This window comes from Notamacropus eugenii, chromosome 4 (genome assembly GCF_028372415.1).
Source record: "Notamacropus eugenii isolate mMacEug1 chromosome 4, mMacEug1.pri_v2, whole genome shotgun sequence".
Classification (NCBI taxonomy): Eukaryota; Metazoa; Chordata; class Mammalia; order Diprotodontia; family Macropodidae; genus Notamacropus; species Notamacropus eugenii.
In genome coordinates, this window is record NC_092875.1 from 425313140 (window position 1) to 425336456 (window position 23317).

Below are 23317 nucleotides of genomic sequence, written 5' to 3' on the forward strand. Positions count from 1 at the left end.
GGAGATAAAGGCCTGAAAAATAAACAGTTGGTAAAAAAATGAGTGTCAATTGAAGCTGCACAAAAATCTTAGGGTTTGCCGAACTAAGTAGGTAAGGTTCAAATTGATAAGGGAGTCTAAGTCAACCACATCCTGCTTTACTTGATTATTACCTGATTACTCTTAAAATATGGAAATATCTTGAGCTCTGTCTCTAAAATATGACCATACTGCTTAAAGCTCTACTTTTCTACATAGAACAAATGCAAACCTTTTATCCTGGAACTTCTGACTCATTAACCCTATGATAATGCTGACTGACAAAATATGAGTCAGTAATTTCAGAACAAAAAATTCTGTGGAAGTAAAACCATGACTTGTTACAAAGGGCAGCATGTGAAAGATGAAGCACAGCTCCATGCCAATTTAAAGGTACATTTTTTGTTACATTTCTTAATTGCTGAGCACATGTACACAAGTGTCTTCATCTGTTTTCAAAAGTTTGGCATGCTATTATATCCTTGAAGTCAAGAGTCTCTAATTTGCTGTTGTGGTGAATTTGCAGTTAGGCAACAACAAATAAAAACAGGATAAAAAGAACCCAAGAGCCAAGCAACTAGTATGTCCAGCCAGGCAAGGTCCTGGTTAAAGATGATAATGTGGATCTCATGAAATGCTTTACTCATTCACTCACATATATGTTTATTTACTCATACACCTATCTAACTGTGTCTATGTATCTATAGCTATCCATTTGTTTACTTGTTTGCTTATTTATTTCATAATTTTTGTACTAGGATTTTCATAAATAGTGCATAATGGCATGCTGCTTTTTCCCTCCCTAAGAGCTCTGTTTCTTTTTTTCTCATAGGGGAAGCAATAACTAGAATTTATGTAAGCTACTGTTGCTGGATCTCTGCAAAATTGGACACAAGTTCCAAGCCATCTTTAGCTATCAATGGTGTGAATTAAACAAAGATTTCTGGGCAATTAAGGCTTTAGGGAGAGAACAAAAACCTTTAGGCATCAAAAGAGAATATTCAGGTCATCTAGGCTACCCTTTTGCCCAGTTCAGAGATCACTTTTTATACTCATGAGCTCAGTGCAGGACTGGATCTCAGCAGCTATACTGATAGCCCAGTGACTGTGAACTTTCTTAAGGCAATTCCATAGTAGGTTGCAAAAGGTGACAACAATTTTCATGGCCCTCTTTTCCAGGAGGGGTCCCCTGTAATAAAGGCATTTTCACAGACTCTTAATTAAAACCCATTGAGAGGCAAAGTTTAGTTGAAACAGTTCTTTCATGTGACAGGGTCATGAGGAGGTGAAAGTGGATCTTATGAAGAATTCCCCCACTTTTAATGCCATACCATTGCTATGGAGAATTCCATGCAGCTATGTGACCCAGCTCTACAATGCAGGAAAGTGGTCATTGTCCTTTGTGCTTGAAGAGGACCAAAATGACATCACTATGCCAGAGTCAAGGTACAGTATGTTTGACTATGGCTGAACAGATCAACATGAGCCCCAAAGGCTCTACCATAGGTCAGGCACAAATAGTCCTTATGAACATATGGAGCGGAATTATCTGTAAATTTGCACATCTCATATTTCTTTTGAGCTACTGCTCATAGAATACAACACCTTGTTTGATGTAGGCATGGTATTCTGGGCACATAATTCTGGGTGGTCCTGTGCCATTGTCTCCCATGTCTCACAATCGATTCCACAGTTCTTTAGAGAGACCTTGAGAGTGTTCTTGTATTGCTTTTTCTGACCTCCAGATGAGCACTTGGCTTGGGTGAGTTCTATGTATAATTGTCTTTTAGGCAAAAATGTGTTTGGCATTTGAACAACCCACTGAAGTTGCACTCTCTGTAGGAGAGTTTAAATGCTTGACAGTTCAGCTCGAGAAAGGACTTTACTGTCTGGTACCTTATCCTGCAAGGTGATCTTGAGAATCTTTCTAAGATAATTCAAATAGAAGTGTTTAATTTTCCTGGAACAGTGCTGGTATACTGTCCTTGTTTTACAGGCATACAACGTTGAGGTCAGCACAATGGCTCTGTTTGCCTTCACTTTAGTAGGTAGCCAATTAACACCTCTTTTCTCTCACACTTTCCTTAGAAGTCTCCCAAACACTGAACAAGCTCTGGCAAGGTGTGTGACAACCTCATCATCTCTGTGTACACCCTTGGAAAGTATATTGCCAAGGTAAATGAACTTATCCACAGCATTAAAAACTTCATTTGCTATAACTGATGGTTCCATGTATGGATGGTGTGGTGCTGGCTAGTGCAGAACCTCCATATTCTTGGTGTTCATTGTCAGGCCAAAATTAGCACAAGTGGCAGAGAACCAATCCATAGGCTGAATCAACCTCAGAGGCTGCACTGAGTGCACCATCATCTGTGAAGAGCAAGTTGTATACCAACTCTCCCTGGAGTTGTGGCTTGTAAGCTTTTCAAGTAAAATAACTTATTGTCAGCATGGTATCTGACCTTGATGCCCTTTTCATCCTCAGTAAAGGCAGCCAACAACATTGCTGAAAGCATCGTGCCAAATGGAAGCAAGCACATAACTCTATTCACTCTATTGGTGATGAAAACTGTGAAATTATTGTCCGTTATCCAGAATCCATGGAAGCATGCCATAATACTGATGAGCTCGAGGCAACCAAATTTTGCCATGATCTTCCACAAGCCTTCACGACAGACAGTACCAAAGATCTTGGTCAGATCAACAAACATTGTATACAGAGCTCTGTTTTGCTCCTGGCATTTCTCTGGAGTTGTTGGGAAGCAAATTATTTCTCAACCCTTTCTGAAGCCACATTGGCTCTCAGAAAGATAGCTATATTCCAGGTGAAGGACCAGTCTCTTAAAAAGGACTCTGGCAAGAATTTTTTAAAAATAATTTATTTATTTAACTTTTAACATTCATTTTCACAAAACCTTGGGTTCCAAATTTTCCAAATGAATTCCATCTTCCTTCTTACTGAATCAAGAATCCTGCATGTTTGTGCTTTACTCTTGATGGAGTTAAATGCTGCCTTGTTAGAGATGGACAAACTATCCTGCTGGTAAACCCCGTGGAGTTCTTATTTTTAGACAGCCAAAAAAACTCAAGCATATGATTTCATTCTATTTCCCTTTAAAATGAGATTTTGATGGCATTGAAGGATATCAAGGAAGTTTAGAATTTACCCTTTTCCAGTTGCTACTTTTTGAAAGTCATTTATTATTTAATCACTTAATGTCACTGGTTACTTTGGTTACTTTTGGAATCTATTGGCTCATTAATGTCTTTGTGATGGCTGTTGTCCTTCATTCTCAAAGAGGACCAAAATGACATCACCATGATAAAGTCAAGTTTCAATGTGCCCGACTGTGGCTGATCAGACCAATATAAACTCAGAACGCTCTACCACAGGTTGGGCATACATTGTCACAGAATATTTGGGGTGGATACTCCAAATTTGTGCATCCTACATTTCCTTTGTGATGCTTCAATTCTGCTTTGTTCATAGAGCACAGCACCCTTTCTGATGTGGGCATGCCATGCTGAGCAGTCCTGTGCCAGTATCTCCCATGTCATACAATCAAATCCAAAGTTTTTAAGAGAGACCTGGAGAGTGTCCTTGTATTGCTTCTTCTGACCACCATGTGGTCACCTGCCCATGTGAGTTCTCCATATAATCGTCCTATTGGCAAGTGTACATATTGCATTTGAACAACGTGTCCAGAATATCGGAGTTGTGCTCTCTGAAGCATAGTTTGAATGCTTGGCAGTTTAGTTTGAGTAAAGACCTCAGTGTCTGGTACCTTATTCTGCCAGGTGATCTTCAGAATCTTCCTAAGACAGTTCAAATGGAAGTGATTCAGTTTCCTGGCATGGCACTGGCAAACTGTCCATGTTTTATAGGCATACAACAACGATGTCAGCACAACGGCTCTGTAGACCTTCAGTTTAGTAGTCAGTCTAATACCTCTTCTCTCCCATACTTTCCTTCAGAGCCTCCCAAACACTGAGCTAGCTCTGGCAATGAGTGCAGCAACCTCCTTATCAGTGTGCACATTCCTAGAAAGTACACTACCAAGGTAAGTGAACTTATCCACAGTATTCAAAACTTCTCCATTTGTTGTACCTGATGGTTCCACATATGGATGGTGTGGTGGTGGCTGATGGAGCATCTGTGTTTTCTTGGTGTTAATTATTAGGCCAATTTCACTGGCAAAGAGAAAGCCCAGATGAAGAAACTTTCTCCATGACTGAAGATCAGCACAGTAGATTCCGGTAAGTAGGGTAAGTAGAGTAGACTGATCTTCGGCAAGTCCAACTTTATCTCATTCCCTCCTTTCCCCTTCTACATTTAATAAATTCCAGTGGTTCCAGTATTACCTTCAGTATCAAATATCTTCTGTTTGGTCTTCAATGCCATTTATAACTTGTCCTCTTTCTACCTTTCCAGGATTCTTACACCTCACTTCCCTCATCTCCTTCTCTGTGATCCACTTACACTGGCCTCTTCCTTTTTCCTTGAATAAGATACTTCATCTCCTCATTCCATGCATTTCCACTGAATTTCTCTCATCCCTGAATTCTCTCCCTCCTCATCTCTACTTCCTGGCTTCCCTGGCTACTTTTAAGCCTCAGCTAAAATCCCATCTTTTATGATTTCCTGATTTTCCTTTTATGCCTTTCCTGATTTCCCTTAAAGTTAATGACTTCTCTCCATCGATAAGCTCCAATTTACTCTGTACATATCTTGTACGTACATAGCTGTTGGCACATTGTTTCCCCCATTAGACTGTGAGATCCTGGAGAGCTGGGACTGTTTGGGGTCTTTTTAAAATTATTATTATCAGGGCTTAGCACAGTGTTTTGCACATTGTTGTTCAGTTGTATCTGACTCTTTGTGACCCTGTGGACCATAGCATACCAATGCTGTCCAGGAGGTTTTCTTGGCAAAGATACTAGAGTGGTTTGCCATTTCCTTTTGCAATGGATTAAGGCAAATAGGGGTTAAGTGACTTGCCCAGGGTCACACAGCTAGTGAGTCTCAGTGGCTGGATTTGAATTCAGGTCTTACTGATCCCAGGTCCAACACTATCCACTGAGCCACCTAGCTGCCTCTTAATAAATATTCATTAACGTAACCAAGAAACTGAGTGTTTAAGTGATTTGCCTGGGGTCATATAACAGATATGTATTAGAGGCATGATTTGAACCCAAGTCTATATGACTTTAAATCTAGTTCTTTAGCCACTATTCCTGCCTATCTCTCAATGAAAAAAAATATACACATATATATACACACACATATATGTATGTATGTATTAGGAGAGCATAAGGAACCTGTTCATACTGCTGCAGAGTAACTGTGCCCTTTCCAGCTTCATCAATTGCCTTAAATCTTTCCAATGTTTCAAGAAGTTCTTCCTCGGATGGGAGTGGCCAAGGTTGTGAAACAACTAATAAAAATTTGCGCCAGTCAACAAACTCTGAATTCACTGTCAACAAGGATGTTAGCTCTTGTAACTGTAAGAAAAAAGAGAAAACGTCATTAGATTTTATCTTGATTTATTTTTATTTTATATTAAATTTATTAATATTAATAGGGGCTATATTATTTTATAGACCATCAGTGAGATGATTTCTTGAAATATTTGTTATATCATTTTAAATGCCAAGAAGCTCCAATAAAGAACCTCGGATTTTTATGATGGAGAATACAGACTGCCCTAAATTGCACAATGTCATTGCTCTCTTCATCTGATGGAGTCTGTAAAGCACCCATGTTGTGCTTTTTGTGACTGATTCATTTGTAACTTTGCTGGTCTTTCATGCAAATCCAGTCATCATTTTTTCCTTCCAATGGAAAAGTGGAAAGACAGTAGCTGCAGGTCTACAGGGCAGGCAGTATCCAGAGGGAAAGGAGCCATTTCTTGCTATTTTGTTCTTTATTTTCTGGTGGGGGGAAGAATTCATTATACTGAAAAATGTCTAGTTATATGGCATGGAACTAGTATAATCTAATTTGTTCAGTCCTATAGTAATGACAATGACAATGAGATCTGAGATTAAGCTCAGTTTATCTCTATTTTCATTTTTTTATTAATTTATTTAAGTTTTCAACATTCATTTCCACGACATTTTGAGTTCCAAATTTTCTCCCCATTTCTCCCCTCCCCCCACCCCAAAATGCTGAGCATCCTAATTACCCCTATCACCAATCTGCCCTCCCTTCTAACATCCCTCACTTCCCTTATCCCCATCTTCTCTTTTGTCTTGTAGGGAAAGAGAAATTTCTATACCCCATTACCTGTATTTCTTATTTTCTAGTTGTATGCAAGAACAATACTCAACAGTTGTTCCTAAAACTAGAGTTCCAACTTCTCTTCCTACCTCCCTCCCCACCTATCCCCATTGGGAAGGCAAGCATTTCACTATAGGTCATATCTGTGTAGTTTTGCAAATGACTTCCATAATAGTCGTGTTGTGTAAGATTAACTATATTTCCCTCCATCCCATCCTGTCCCCCATTTCTTCTATTCTCTCTTTTGACCTTGTCCCTTCTCAAGAGTGTTGACTTCTAATTGCTCTCTCCTCCCATTGCCCTCCCTTCCATCATGTCCCCCACCCTGGTTATCCTCTTCTCCCCCATTTTCTTGTATTGTTAGATTGGTTTTCATACCAAAATGAGTGTGTATTTTATTCCTTCCTTGAGTCGAATGTGATGAGAGTAAGCTTCATGTTTTGTCTCTCACCTCCCCCCTTTTTCCCTCCACTGAAAAGTCTTTTACTTGCCTCTTTTATGAGAGATAATTTGCCCCATTCCATTTCTCCTTCTCCTCCCAATATATTCCTCTCTCACCCCTTCATTTCATTTTTTTAGATATGATCCCATCCTATTCAACTCACCCTGTGCTGTGTGTGTGTGTGTGTGTGTGTGTGTGTGTGTGTAATCCCACCAACTACCCAGATATTGAAAAAAGTTTCAAGAGTTACAAATATTGTCTTTCCATGTAGGAATGTAAACAGTTCAACTTTAGTAAGTCCCTTATGATTTCTCTTTCCTGTTTACATTTTCATGCTTCTCTTGATTCTTGTATTTGAAAGTCAAATTTTCTTTTCAGTTCTGGTCTTCTCATCAAGAATGCTTGAAAGTCCTCTATTTCATCGAAAGACCATTTTTTCCCCTGAAGTATTATACTCAGTTTTGCTGGGTAGGTGATTCTTGGTTTTAGTCCTAGTTCCTTTGACTTCTGAAATATCATATTCCATGCCCTTCTATCCCTTAATGTAGAAGCTGCTAGATCTTGTGTTATCCTGATTGTAATTCCACAATACTCAAATTGTTCATTTCTAGCTGCTTGCAATATTTTCTCCTTGACCTGGGAACTCTGGAATTTGGCCACAATGTTCCCAGGAGTTTCTCTTTTTGGATCTCTCTTTCAGGAGGTGATTGGTGGATTCTTTCAATATTTATTTTGCCCCCTGGTTCTAGAATCTCAGGGCAGTTTTCCTTGATAATTTCATGAAAGATGATGTCTAGGCTCTTTTTTTGATCATGGCTTTCAGGTAGTCCCATAATTTTAAAATTGTCTCTCCTGGATCTATTTTCTAGGTCAGTTGTTTTTCCAGTGAGATATTTCACATTATCTTCCATTTTTTCATTCTCTTGGTTTTGTTTTGTGATTTCTTGGTTTCTCATAAAGTCATTAGTCTCCATCTGTTCCATTCTAGCTTTTAAAGAACTATTTTCTTCAGTTAACTTTTGAAGATCCTTTTCCATGTGGCTCATTCTGTTTTTTAAAGCATTCTTCTCCTCATCGGCTTTTTGAACCTCTTTTGCCAATTGAGTTAGCCTATTTTTCAAGGTGTTATTTTCTTCAGCATTTTTTGGGGTCTCCTTTAGTAAGTTGTTGACCTGCTTTTCATGCTTTTCTTGCATTTCTCTCATTTCTCTTCCCAATTTTTCTTCCACCTCTCTTACTTGATTTGCAAAATCCTTTTTGAGATCTTCCATGGCCTGAGACCACTGAATATTTATTTTTGATGTTTGGGATACAGAAGCCTTGACTTTTATGTCTTTCCCTGATGGGAAGCATTGTTCTTCCTCACCTGAAAGGATGGGAGAAGATATCTGTTCACCAAGAAAGTAACCTTCTATAGTCTTATTTTTTTCCCCTTTTTTTGGACATTTTCCCAACCAGTTACTTGACTTTTGGGTCCTTTGTCAAGAGTAGGGTATACTCTGAGGGTCTGTAAGATCTCAGTTCCTCCAAGGTGGTACAATCAAGTGTGTACACTGGTCTGGGAGCAAGTAGAAATTTTTCTGCACAGAATCTGAGTAATAGAGTTTCCTCTTCACAACCACGTCACCTCCAGTTCCGCCAAGAGAGCACTGGGGGCTGAGATTCAGATAAGCTGCATGGGCAGGGCCACCATTCAGTGTGAGATAAAGATTAGCTGCTCAAATCCCCCAGGAGTATTAGATGGGGGCAAGGCCTCTACACAGGGCTGAGGAAAGAGTCAGCTGCTCAGTGCCCCCAGGGGTTTTACGATCCAACAATGGATGCGGGCTGCTGTAGGGACTGCTATGGAAGCTGTGGGCCCCTGCCTGATGTGCCGCCTGAGGCTGGAGCTATGGGAAGGCCCTTCTCCCTTCTTGGCCAGCTGAAAAAAACCCTGTCACTCACCTTTGGCGCCTATGGTTTGAGGGATCTTCAAACTGCTGCTACTGTGACTAGGGATTCCATCCTTGAGGCCTGCTGTCGTCCTCCTCCCAGAGCCATGCCGTGTGGCCAAAGCTGGGCTGGGCTCTGCTCTGTGTCCCATGCGACAGAAGTTTCCCATCGACCTTTCAGGTCACCCTAGGCTGGAAATCTCCTCCACTCTATTGTTCTGTGGCTTCTGCTGCTCTAGAATTTGTTGAAAGTCTTTCTTTACAGGTATTTTATGGGCTGTGGGGGAAGGGCTAGTATATGTGTGTCTTTCTACTCTGCCATCTTGGCTCCACCTCCCCTTATTTCTATTTTTAAAACTTATTCAATTAAATGTTGAACTTTACAGCCCTTATGAGTAAGGGCCTATTCCTGGAGAATTCTAAATGGTCAAATGTAAAAATTCAAGCGATCACATATTTAGAACTGGCAGGTCATGAGGAAATTGAGATAGAGGTTAAATGAATTCAACAATGTCACAGAATTAGTAGAGTTAAGACTTAAGCACTGGTTCTTTGTTTGACTCTAGACCCACAACTCCACTATGTCAAACTGTACATTTCTTTAAACAGTGTTAAATATTTATTTAGACATAATGGATAGTGCTTTTTTTTATTTTCCACAAATAAAAATCATTCTTGGGAATCAAATGAAATAACGTAAATAAAGTCCTTTGCCAACCTTAAAGTGCTATTTAACGGTTATTGCTACTATTAATTTCAGCCTTTGTTGGCCTTCCTTAAAAAGTTATCTATTAGCACTTTTTGTGGTAGCCAAGAATGGAAATCGAGGGGATGAACATCAGTTGAGGAATGGCTGAACAAGTTGTGGTATTTGAATGTAATGGAATACTATTGTGCTATAAGAAACGATGAGCAAGCACATTTCAGAAAAACCTGGAGAGACTTCTATGAACTGATGCTGAGTAAAATGAGCAGAAACGGGAACACTGTACACAGTGACAGTCACATTGTGCAGTGACTGACTTGGATAGACTTAGCTCTTTTCAGCAATGAAAGGATCTAAGACAATTCCAAAAGACTCATGATGGAAAATGCTATCCACATCCAGAAACGGAACTATGGTGTCTGAATGCAGATGAAAACATACTATTTGTTTTCTCTCTCTCTCTCTTTTTTTTTTTCTTCTGTTTTGTGGTTCCTCCCATTGATTCTAATTCTCTTTACAATATGAGTCATGTGAAAATATGTTTAATATGAATGTATATGCAGACCATATAATAGACTGCATGCCATCTTGGGGTGGCGGAGGGGGAGAAAATTTGGAACTCAAAATCTTATGGAAGTGAATGTTGAAAACAATAGATAACAAAAAACTATTTGCTATATTATCCTCCTTCAGTTCCTTGATTTCTTCTTATTAGTATAAGCTGAATACACTTTCTCTTACTTTTTACCTGAACTTCTTACATTCTTCTTACTTTTCTGATGCCCCCCCCATTCATTTTTATCATTCTCTTTTCCAAGACTGGAAAACTGCTACATAATTTCTACTGCCCCCTGATGGCTACTCAGCAATCCCTTTATAAATATTTAATTTCCCCCCTATTGATTTTCCTAAGGGAGGGAGGGAATAAGTATTTATTATTGCCTACTATGTGCTAGGCACTGTGCTAAGCACCTTACAGTTATGATCTCATGTGATTTTCACAACAAGCCTGTGAGGAAGGTGCTAGTATTATCTCTGTTTTACAGTTGAGGAAACTGAGGCAGATGGAGGTTAAGTGACTTGCCCAGGGTCACCAAATTAGTAACTGTTCTGAGGTTGGATTTGAATTCAGATCTTTCTGACTCCAGTATTCTGTCCACCAAACCACTTAGTTGCCTATTTCCTAGAGAAATTATTTTCCTTCTCAAGTCCTCAAATACAACTGTGCTGCCTTTGTTGTCTATAGATGATCTCATTGCCTACATAACTGAGAAGAGGTAGGCTACCCAATATGAGTTTGTTCAGTTGTGTCTCCACAATTCAGTCTATGTAGTCTTTCTTTCCTGTCTCAGTGGAAGAGATGTCTCTCTTCCTTTCTTTGATTTAATTCAACACTGGGAATATGAAGGCAGAAATAAACAATTCTGGCTCTAAAACAGCTCATAGTCTAGTGAAGGGGGCAGAGAGGAGAGATACTCCACGTACACAGAAATGAAAACACAAAGTGTGTACAAAGTAATTTGTTTATAGAAAGGAAAAAATGGGGGAGAGGTGAAGAGGAAGGACCTTGAATAGGAGGAGACACCTGAGTTAACCTTGGAAGGGAGCTAGAAATGCTAAGACATGGAAACAAGGACACACATGTAAATGACCACTATGTGGTAATTAGACACAGCTACCTCATCTAATGCATGGGAAGTCTATACAAAGCATGGAAGATGGAGGTGGAAGGTCTTATACAATGTTGAAGAATGTTAAGGGATCCCTTGAACTTGTCTTTTTGAGTGGTCATATTTTTCTGGAAACACTGGACTGAGAGCATACAGGACCTACTGTGCTCTTTGTATCCCAAACTGGACTCCCTGCGTGTCCTTGGGAGTCAAGACAGGGGCCAGTCAGTGTACGGGAAGCTGAGAACCTGCTTGTGCAGCTGTGGCCCTTGTAGATAAGCAGATCCTCCTATCATCTCTAGCAATTCCCAAGGGCAAAGAATGCTGCTTTTGTCATCATCTTGCTCCTTCCCAGGAAGGGTTTTGTTCTGTTCCCACCTTTACTACACCTTTTCCCCTCCCATGTCATGTTCCTTTAGGTGAGGGTTTCTGATGCCTCTGCCTTCCTTTGTCTTATTGTCACAAAAATGCAAATTTCTGTATGGATATGCATATGGAATTCCATAATCATGTTCATTTCTCTTGTGATAAACCTAGTTTTCATGTCAGTTTCATGAGACTGTGATCACCAGTGAGCATCAAATAGACCAGTTTGGCATGAATGTGGAATACGTGGAGGGAGAAAAGGGAAATCAGTTTGAAACATTAGTTTAGAGTCATATTGTGAAGGGTTTTCAAAATCTTCAAAGAAAGACCTTGTTTCTTATCGAGGCACCCGGGAGCCTCGGAAGTTTCTTAAGAAGGCGAATGGGTGACGTGGTCAATCTTGTGCTTTAGGAAGCATAAGCTCAGGCTTCCTCAGCATCCACATAGTCTATACTGTTTCTATTATAGGGTTGAACAAATAAGATTCTGTCAGTATAGGGACATATGACTAGACATTTGTCCAATGAGAGTTAGGTAAGTTTTTCACACCAAATACGTCAATTTCTTCATGAAACCTTTCCTCATTTTCCCCGGTAGAAGTGACCTCTCCTATCGTTTATATAATGCTATATACTTTCCTTTTGTTCTTCCATATTCCTGTATTAATGTTAACTATATATTTGTCCTACCTATCCTATAAGACAGTAAGCCCTCTGAGGGTTCTTTATTATTCATTAATATTTGATTTTCCCAGTTTCCAACACAGTTCCTTCTATAAATTAAGGATTCCCAAAAAGGTTTGATAAATGAAGAAACAGGAACTTGAAATATATTGGGATTTAGTACAGAACACTGGAAGATAACTGACATTTGTATAGACCAGGGGTGGTGAACCTGTAGCCTCAAGGCCGCATGTGGCCTTCTAAGTCCTTGGGTGTGACCATTTGACTCAGTTCAAATTTTTCAGAACAAATCCTTTTATTAAGGGGACTTGTTCTGTGAAGTTTGGATTCAGTCAAAGGGCTGCACTTGAGGACCCAGAGGGTCACATGTGGCCTTAAGGCTGCAGGTTCACCACCCCAGTATAGACTTTAAAGTTTGCTAGCTCCTTCAAGTACATTATCTCCGTTGGGCCTCACAACACCTTTGAGATAGGTATTTACAGATATTATCTACATTTTACCAATGAAAAAATTGAGCCTCAAAGAGGATTAAGTGACTTACTCATTGTCACACTGTTAGTGAATTTCAGAGGCTAGATTTGGACTAGGTCTTCATTCTCAGTCCTGTACTTAATTCGCTATATACCAGGCAGTCTTTCAGAGCTCCTTGTAGAGTAAAAGAGTTATTATTTCAGGAACATATGAACTTTTAGTCCCAGACTGCCTACTTGAGAAGTAATAATTCACTTACAAAAGAAGACAGATCTAATGTTCTCAAACTCAGAGAATGACAATGCACCAAATACAATTGAAACCTACTTCAGGCAGAATGAGGTGTAGCCAAGCCTCAGGAAGGTGGTTTGTTCCAAGGTTCAAAGTCACCAAGTCATACAAAATGTCAGTAAAATGTTTATTTCCCAAATAACCTGGTGAAGAAATAGAAACATTTTATTGTATTGCATGGATCTGTTTATCCCCCTAGAATAAAGAAAACAAACAGTAAGAACTACTTATATGGATGATTAATGTATGCTTGAAATTTGTAATCTCTCTGAATCAAGACATAAAAAATTCCCTCTGCAATTCTCTTAAAGGGAAAAATACCTATATTTTATAAAATAAGAATTCATTCCCATCTCATTTTTCATGTATTAACAATCCATTCCCATGTTCAATATGCCCTCTTAGATTTTTCCATTGTTAGAAAGGTACTTGAGTTCAGCTTTTTTGGAAGGCATAGGTTAAGAGTGTCTTACATGCATGGAAATGACCACTATGTTCTAATTAGACCCTTTAACCTCATCCAACCCCATGAACCAGAATGTACTTACTTTCCAAAGATGAGAAAATTGATCTCATTGTTAAACTAGTAGAATGAAAGTATATACTTAATTTAGAAATATATTGGCTAAACATTTCCAAGTACCTCATGAAAGAAAAGCATGCCCATTTTTTCCAACCACACTGAAATTATGTATGTTGACTTGATTTACCACTACTCCCATCCCCACCTGAAATCACTACCATTAAGAGCTGATTCTTGTTTTAAACTTCATGCACATGCATTAAATAAATAAATAAAAATAGGAGTTGAACTTATTCCAACAGAAAATAGCTGATGCTATATTGCAGAATACCTTCTGTAGCCAGGAAGGGATCCTATGGAAATTCAGGGGTCTTTTGAGGTCCAAAATACATAGTTCTTCTTTGTTTAGAAATTAAAAGAGTGAAACAGAGATGCTATATCTTGAGTTTTTTGAAATGATCAAGCTGTTTCAGTTTCTTAAATCCTGCATGAGATTTCTTACTTCCTGCTACTTTTTGGCAAATGAAAAAATTCTTTTAAATTCTAGGAGTTTAAATTCGGGTTCAATTTGAAATATGGTAGATAATTCCTTGGGTGGAAAAAGATAGTCCTTTCTTCCTCTGAGATGAAGTGGTTATTCAGGAAACCATTCAGAAGTGAATTATCTTTTGAACAGTTCAGGGAAATGAGTGATACAAAGGTGTTATCATCTCTACATCATGAGTGGGCCAATGTTTCCTTTGGCCATTGGGTGTGGTCCATGGATCCGTTTTCGGAAGAGTGTTTTTAAATGCATAAAACAAAATACCCAATGTTACAAAGGAAACCAAATATATTGAAATTGGGTTATGTGTGTGTGTGTGTGTGTATACATATATGTATGTATATACATTTAAAAGTTCACAGACCTTAGGTTAAGAACCCCTACTAAGTGAACTTGGTAATACTGCATTAGACCTCATATGATTTAGAAAGATACAACTCATCAACTCACTCAGATTAACCAAAATAAATGAAAATGGAGGTAGAAAAGCTGTTATCACAGTAAAGACTATAAGAAATTTAAGAGTGAATTAGAGCTTATAAGTGTTTAACATATTAAGTGTTTAACTCACGTTTTTGAGTTTACCTCATTGGCTGTTATGCAAACATTATATTAAAATAATATTTTAAATTTGTATATATGTTTTTCCCTCCATGGACCTCAAAAAGGATAATTCATGCCATGGAGTATATAATGACAAGATTTCCATGAATGTAATGGAAACCCAAAGAAATGTGCTTGTGAATTTGACACATGGCTATAATAGAAACCCTCTGATGATCAGGCCCTGGGAGATAAGTGCTTGTTTAGAATTTTTCCTTATTGCAAAGTTTGCTGTGACTCTGTAGTATCTTTGTGAATGACAGCTCAGTTCCATCTGTGCTGATCCCTGGTTGTCATAGCTCTTGATGTACAACATTAGATTTGGTGCTGGAAAGGTCCAAAGAGATCATGTAGTTCCAACAGCTCACTCATTTTACAGTAGAGAAAGATAAAGCCCAATAGGGTTTTGAAGCCCAGAGACTTAGTGGATTGTCTATGGTTACACAGGTAACAGAGAGAGGATTTGAACCCAGGTCTTTTTTTCTCCATGTTCAGTACTCTTTCCCCTGTACTACAATGTAGCCTTTCCGTAGCCAAGGTGCTAGAGCTTCCACAGAGTTATTCTAAGAACCCATGTCTGTACTAGGCTTCAAGGTTTACAGAAGCTCTTTTCTCACAACTCTGTGAGGTAGGTAGTACACACACACTATTATCTCCCTCTTATAGGCAGCTCAGCAGCAGAACTAATAAGAATCCAGAGCAGAATTCAAACTCGAGAGCCAGAGTCCAAGTCCAAGAAAACCCAGCAGATTTCGGCAAAAAGCATCTTCAGACATTTCCTTCATAGTTGGAAGGTACTTAAGTAGATCTGGACACCATTTCTTCTGGAGATGAAATTTAGTTGATTATTTGCTTTTAAATTTCAGTGTAGGCAACATTTTGTAATAGTTGTAAGACCTCTATATTCTAAGTGAAAAAGTACAAAGCCCCCATCTTTCCGCCTCACAATATTAATCACTTTCATAAAGGCTATCTGAACTTGAGGAACAATCTGACTTAGTTATCATATGGTCCACTGGTGGGGGTGTACTTCTCTGCCAAGAGGTGTTCCACAGATGGATGGCTTTCTTGGGGTCAAACTTGTTGATATCTGGAGAATTCAGCTGAATTATTAAAAGGTCTGTCATGCTCTCAGGTTTTATTTTAAAATGCATTTGTGACTTGGTTAGTTTCATCTGACTGAACCCACGTTCTGCCTCAGCTGAACTTGCAGGGAGCGTCAACACCAGATCCACAAGGGTCAAAATATTGGGATACTTGACTGAGTAGATGGAATTCACAAAATCCCACGTTAACTTTCGGATGTTCTGAAATCTAAAAGAGACAATTAAAAGTGTCAAGAATTAGTGGATTCCAATTATATGTATATACAAAGATCGATGAACACTTTCAGAAACATCAGCCTTATCATAACTGAATGTCCTCAGCTTTCCTTCTTACCGATGATAAATCTCTAATTTCATCATGCTCCATTCTGTTTCTACTTCATTAATTTTCACATTGGCACTTTCCAACACAGGTTCATAATGCTTTGTAAGAATTGATATCTCTTTCTCACCAAACTCTATAGAGGAGCATAAGAAAAATTATGTAGAAGAAAAAGAAATTTTCCACAGAGATTTCAGAAAACACAGACCAACAAGCAGATACTGGATACTGGACTTGTGTATGTATTTTACCTTGATCTATCTTTCCTGGCCATAATCTGAAACTTCCAATAGTGGTCGCCCTCACCACATCATGACTGGCTTCACTGAAACAATCATGAAGACGCTTTGTGAGGTTTGTTAAGACTATGTTCCTCACTTCAGAGATGTTTCCATTTCCTGTAAGTTGGTAACCATGAAAGTGCGTGGCAGCCTCAGCCAGACGTTCCTTTGGACCTGGTCTGAAACGTTACAAAATAAAATAAGGGGTGAATAATTTTCTAAAGCCAAACTTCTTGGGTGTGCTCTAGCTCACCAATCATCTAAAACAACCTACCTTTTTATATACATGCTAAGTGTTCCTAGTGTTGATTGTAAGGTTGCAAATACATCGCCTATTGATGAATTTCTATCCTGATTGACTCGGGACAAAATACTGAGGACATTGACTACATCCAGCAGGAAGTGAGCAAATCTGACCACCTCAGCTTGGAGCAGGAATTGTAGGAGATCGGTAGCTTTCTGAGAATCCGAGGTACTTCTGCCTTCAGGTATCTATAGCACAGCCAGGAAATAAAATGAGAGCTTACTTCCTTTGAAATAGTATCAAAATGCTTAATGAAAAAGGTTTGGGGTGTGTGTGTGTGTGTGTGTGTGTGTGTGTGTGTGTGTGTCTGTGTCTGTGTGTGTGTGTCTGTGTGTGTGTGTGTGTTTGAAAGAAATTTAAATAATAGATCTCAAAAGTACTTACTGTTCTTAGTTGCTTGACAATTGCAGAATATCCCTTGAGAAAGAGTTGGAGAGCTGTTTGTAAACGAGGTAGCCATCTGCTGCTGCCAATTCGAGAAGGAATCACAGGGCGGATTTTAAGGTCTCCAAAGGTGGCTATTAGAGCATTTTTATTTGAGGGTGAGTCATGGTAAAAATAATACACATTCTGGAGAAGATCATTCACAGTATTGTATAGTTGGATGCTCTGCAATGCTTCTTGGTAAGCTAGTTCAAGCTGGTGTGCAAAACAGTGGACTGTTTGAACACATGGCTGGATTTCTTTCAAAAGCCTGGCCACACTATTGTTCTCTCCTGCCATGACAGCTGCACCATTGCTCCCAAACCCGACTAGTTTTTTGGACCAGTCTTTGCTAGACAGATTTAGTTGAAGATTTATCTCAAGTGTTTTCTCAATGGCATTTTTTATTGCTACAGGATCAAGCTTGTCCACAGTCTGAACTCCAACAACCTGACAATGGACTTTGCCCTCATATGCAAACTGTACATAAACAACTTTGGTGTCTTCTGTGATGTTGTCCGTTCCACCATCACTGAGGAGTGAGAAGAACTTACATTTTTCTAGTTTCTCTTTCAGTGATCTGCGTTCCACTTCAGCAATGAAGTAGACAAAAGTCCTGGCTGACTTGTCAGTTCTGAATAGTGGGCCCACATCCACACCTTTCATATCATCCAATGTGCACATCCAGACCAAGTCCTTGAGGGGACGCCCAGTCTTTGCAAGAGCATGACATGACCTGAAGAGGTTTTCTACTCTTCCCAGGATTACTTTGTTCCTACTCTTCAACAGCTGCTCTTTGGCAGCATCAGTCAGGGTGGAGACACCTGTTACTTCTGCTAGAGAAGCCTTGGCATGAGCCTCACTGTGGTCATGTGCCTGGAGAAATTCAGTCCTAAAGTTGTTGGTGCCATAAAAAAAACTGACTTGGTTTCCTCCTGAGCTCACCCCATGTTTGCGACACAAGCCACAGAACATTAGGTCTGATCTGTCATCATACACCAGCCAGGGGTATCTTTTTAGCCAAATTTTCAAAAATTGGTTATTCCGCTTAGGCAGGTAATAGTCAAGATTTTTCAGTCTTTTCTTTTCCTCAGCATGTCTTCTGGTATCAACTGAATTTTCTCCTTTTTTAAAATACTTCCATGGTGTTTTGGCTACAGTTTCAGACAGTAAATTAAAAATAAAGCATGTATAATCTCTACTGTCATGATACTTTCTCTACAATGATGCCACAAGATAATTTAGTTCTTAAACCTTTAACTTTATATTTTCCCCTCACTTTAATATTTGCCTTTCTTTTTATAATTAGGAATTCCCCATGAGTCAGTCAGTTTCTCCCCAGGTCCAAAGACTCTAAGAAGATCCGTATACCTGTGCTACAGGAATTTAGAACCAAGAAAGATCACTTCATGCTAAAATGTTTAGGGATGATGTGGGGTTTAAGTTGAGCCATGAAGGATGGATACATTTTGGATAAATGGAAAGGATGGGGGTAAGCATTCCAGGCAGTGGGGAACATAAGCAAAGGCTTGAAGAAAAACGAAAAAAAGTACAAGCCATGTTCCAAAGAGAGTGAATAAATCAATGTGGCTAAAGATGTGTTGGTGTAGTCAGGTTATAGAAGGTGACTGAAAAATAGGCCAGTGCCAGGCCATGGAGTGCCTTGAATGCCAGGCTGAAGCATTTTAAATTTATCTTATAGGAACCACTAAAGTTTTTGAGCAAGGGAATATGATCAATTTCATTGGAACATCCAGGATGGAAAGGAGAGGACAGAAAATGGACACAGGGGAAACGTAAGAGATTGGACTCGAGGGTAATGATAGGAAGGAAAGGAAGGAGTGGATGCAACCATCATTATGAAAGAAAAGGTAACAAAACTCAGTGACTCTGTGTAGAGGGCTAGGTACATAGCAGAGTCAAAGATGACAAGATTTCAAGACTAGGTGACTAGGACAGTGTCATTACTTTTGATTAAAGATATATGGAAGGGAGATGATTTTGTGGAGATCATGAGTTATTACATTAATGTTGAAATGTACCTTATATACTTGAATATTTAAGGCACTCTTTCAATTTCTCTATCTTGCTAGAGAAAAGAATCTAGAAAAGGAAAAAAAAAACCTGAGATGTCTCCTTTGGTCCAATTTACACACGGAGACAGGCTGCTGAACAACTAGGATAGATAATTCAAGGTCCCTGTAAGTAAGGGGCTAACGTGTAGAAGCTGGAGAAACAAATGGACAAAAGATTATTCAATCATGTTTGCTTTTGTTGTGGTTGTACATATTTCACTGGGAAAACTCAGCCTTTTATTTCTCCTTGTTTTTAAATTTATTTGACTCGTCAAATAACTTAATATGTATTATAATTATCTCTACCTCCGTCCATTTGACCATAATGTTCCTGTCTGCTCTTTGCCTTTCTCCCTTTTTATCCAAAGGTCATCCATAATTCAAGGTCTAGTGCAAGTAATGCAGTCTCCATGAAGTTTACCCTTATGACTCCAAACCCCTTTCCTAAATACTCAGAATAATTATCTCCACTGAACATTTTATTATATCTTATTTTATAATTGTACTGTATGGCTGATTACCCCATTACATAGCAACACAAACACACATCCACACATATAATGCTGACACATATGCCATCCTCCACAAAGGTTCTGCTTCATCATGACATGGAGGTGGTCCTGGATTTGTAAAACTGCAAGAGACTGGAGTATGAGCAGAGTAAAGGATTGCTTATTTTTGTCCCAAGACCCCAGGGATTTAGCCCACATTGAAGAGTTTCTTCCTAAGGATGGATGAAGGATAAAGAATATTTTGGCCAATGGAACTCATGAAAATCATCGGGTTTGAAATCTGTTGGTGGAGGTAAGAATCACACTAGAACCTTGAAATACTGAAGAGGTTTCTTCAATATGTCATGTTCTCCCCAACTAGGTTTAAAAGTCCTTATTGCTAGGTACCATGTCTTATACTAAAACGTGTCTGCATATAGCTTTATAAAATGCTAAATACATTTTATTTTATTATTTGTAGGCAGTCTGGGATAAATGACCTACCCAGAGTCACACAGTTAGCAAGTGTCTCGGATAGGATTTGAACTCAGGTCCTCCTGACTTCAGGGTCAGTGCTCTATCCACTGAGTCATCCAGCTGTTCCTTAATACATTTTAAAGGTTTTACTACTGAGAAGAAGTGAATTGCTCTCTTTTGTTCTACTCTTTTTTTTTCCTGAGGAAAAAAAATCTTTCCCCCCCCTTATTGATTTCTGCAAGCTTCAGATAGTGTAAGTGAAGTAATTATTAAGGCTAAAGTATGGGGCTTAAAATGTAGAACTCCAAGAAAATTTAGACATTAAGGCATCTAGTCCTTTCATTTTATAGATAAGGAAGTTGAGACCTGGAGGGGTTAAATGTGCTGCCCAATTTCAAACTGAGAGTAAGTAGAAGAGCTGGTCTTCTGACTCCAAATCCAGCTATTTCCCCTGCATCCTCATGTGTTCTTCCTGTTCAGATTTTCTTAGAAAACTTTGTCTTCTTTGCTCCCATCACAGCCTTCCTTCTAACATCCTTACTTTTATATATATGTTTGGTCTATGCTCCTCCTCCCCATTCCCTACTTTCAAGTAGAATATTAAGATCCTTAATAAGTGCAGAGATTTTGCTGCTACTGCTGCTGTTTAATCTCCGTACCCTCAGTACTTCACTTAGCAGGGTATCTTGTACAGGGCAGATACTGACTGCATTTGTTGAACCCAGTTGCTTCCTACAAATGTGTATTATTGCCACTCTATTGTCACTTTCTCTTTTAAAGGTCCCAGAACCCAAAGCCCAAGAAACACTTAGGTGAGAGAAGGCAATGGAACCTCCCAGTTTCCCCTTTAGGAGTTGTCACTACTGATTCTTTTTGCTTCTCTTTAGTTACTTGATGTTTGCAGAAAATATGAATTGTTTAAAGCCATCGTCTATATAAGGGCTTGTTGATATACAGAATAAATGAAAGAAGTCACAATATGACAACTTTAATGCTACACATACATAAATGTATGAAGTCATATGAAAAACGATTGATCCTAAAGGAAAAGCAGCCTAGTGTGGTGGAAAGAACAGTTGTTTACAAAGCAAGAACCTTGACTTCTCTTGACCTTCGTCATTCGTTGGCACTGCAGCCATGGACAACCCATTTAACTTCTCTGGGCCTCTGTTTCCTCCTCTGTTAAATGAGGAGGCTAGACAAAATGATCCCTTAGGTCATTTTTATCTTTAAACTTTTGTGATTCTGAGAGATTTTTTTAAAAAGATCTTTTTCCTAGTCTCCATAATTCTCAATATAACTTTCTTATATCATTTATTTCTCTAAATGAAAAAGGAACAAACAAACACATCATTGGTAATGAATGCTTGGTATAGATAATGGACAACAATAAGTTGTCCCATTTCTCAAAAGGTGGTTATCCATGTTTACTTTAATTATCTATACGATCATCATCATCATCATCATTGCCAGCATGTTTTTTACCAAGGGTTAAAGGTAGAAGAGTTCACAGGATCATAATGACTCCTAAAACAACCAATGAAGTATAGAGGAAATGACACCATAGTATATTGGGGGAGGTCATTCCAGAGTGATTTTTAAAACATGATTTATCAATATAGTTTGGGGAGGGAGTAATAATATTTCTTACAAGGAATTGTTATGTGACAGTAAAAGACCAAGCTGTAACTCTGGTTTTGACATATGATCTAAAACCAATGTTGTCAAACTCAAATAGAAATGGGCCAGTGATCACACATAAAGATCCTTGTGAGTTTCTTATTGACTTAGAAAACCCTTGTTAACATTATCTATGTCCTATTGTATTTGTATTTATTTCATTAACTATTTCTCCATTACATTTTAATTTGGTTCAGGTGGCTTGAGACTATTATGTTTTGATGCCTCTGGTCTAGACAATAACCAAATGAGAATGAAAATACTATACATACCTAAATACTGAACAAGTTCCATATTTACTAGATTCAGGCTGATGTCCATTTTGTCTCTTATCAGCTTCCCCTAGATATACATGCCCCAGAAAGCTCCTACCTATAAGAGTATCCCTACTATTTCAAAGCTCTCCAAGGCATCCAAAGACCATTTTCCCACAGCTATCTTTTTCACAACTGAGTATGATATCTCAGTGTCAACTGAAGCTGAAAACCAAATGGTCAACCCATAGACATGTTGGAGTTGCAACAATAAAACGTGGTCTCCCAACATGGACTTCCTAGTAGAATAACTGAGACCATAGATTAATTGGTTAAGACAGGGTTCTAGAACTATGATAGAACTTTGATCTAGATGAAATATAGATCATCTACTCTTGCCAGAAGTCAAGCTTTGCTGGTAGTGAAGTTACTAGGTTCTCCAAGCTAAATACTTCACCGTTCTCAAGTGACCCAAAAGGGAAACATATAGTCCAAACTTCTCATTTCACAGAAACCCAGGGAGATTAAATGATAAGGATCAGAGGTAGAATTTAAACCCAGGTTCACTGCATTGCATATGTAGATGGGGAGCCTCTTGAGGTGGACTTTTATTGTAACTAAGGAAGTTCTTACTGTTATACTTTAAGCTGCATGAGTTCTTAGGCACGGAATAAGTCAATGACTCAAGGTCACAAAGCTAGTGACAGCTAGAGCCTTGATGACATCTGAGCCTTCTCTCTTCTATGTTTCCTTGGTCTGGGTCAATAGTTTCTAGATCTTGGAAGTATTTGGGGAGTGCACATTGTTTTGAGATACCTCATGGGCTCAGATACCAGAGGTTGAAAAGTTATGTTCTTTTCCCCCAAAGATCCAGATTCCTACTGAATAAATTCTGTGCGGAAACCACACACAAACCTCCTCAATAAGTTGGGGAGAATTCACTGGAGCAAAAGAACAGATCGCAGTGTTCTGACTTTTTCAGGTGACACATTTATTCTATCAGAGTCAGCCTACACGAAATACTTAGCACTCGATATCTGGAGACAAGATGTTGCTACGCACAGGATGCACTGTGGTGCTCCTTATGATAGTCTTTCAATGCTTATGTGCTTGGTCCATTAAGCTCTCAAAGCATCCCACTGTAATGCTGTCTGCCATGAACTATGGGGGCTTTACCCAAGGGCTGCTTTGTCTAGGCTGCATGAAATGATTGGATCACAAGGTTTGAGATACACTTTTATGGCACTGGTCTACCCTCTCTTTGAGAGATTAAGTTTCTTGGAATTAATCGATTTGGTACTATTTAGCTCACAATGGCCCTCACTTCAAGATCTCCTAGAGTTATTAAATTTTTTTTTTCAGCTTACAATTTTCTC

General features: G+C 38.8%; 1 protein-coding gene across 16 annotated transcripts in view; it reads right to left on the reverse strand.

Moving 5' to 3' along the window:
* The window catches only part of SPEF2 (sperm flagellar 2), a 289696-nt gene that overhangs the window by 51546 nt on the left and 214833 nt on the right, over positions 1–23317 (reverse strand). For 9 of the 16 annotated variants that reach the window (XM_072605828.1, XM_072605829.1, XM_072605826.1 and 6 more), the window contains 6 exons: positions 16926–18118; positions 16512–16729; positions 16208–16416; positions 15969–16092; positions 13713–15842; positions 12892–13001 (listed from right to left, as the gene is read on the reverse strand). In XM_072605828.1, the coding sequence (XP_072461929.1) occupies positions 15479–15842; positions 15969–16092; positions 16208–16416; positions 16512–16729; positions 16926–18118 (2108 nt within the window). In that variant the 3' untranslated portion in view covers positions 12892–13001; positions 13713–15478. Of the gene's footprint in view, positions 1–5337; positions 5521–12891; positions 13002–13712; positions 15843–15968; positions 16093–16207; positions 16417–16511; positions 16730–16925; positions 18119–23317 lie in introns of those variants that run through there. The other 7 variants (XM_072605832.1, XM_072605838.1, XM_072605831.1 and 4 more) reach the window with 3 other exon arrangements.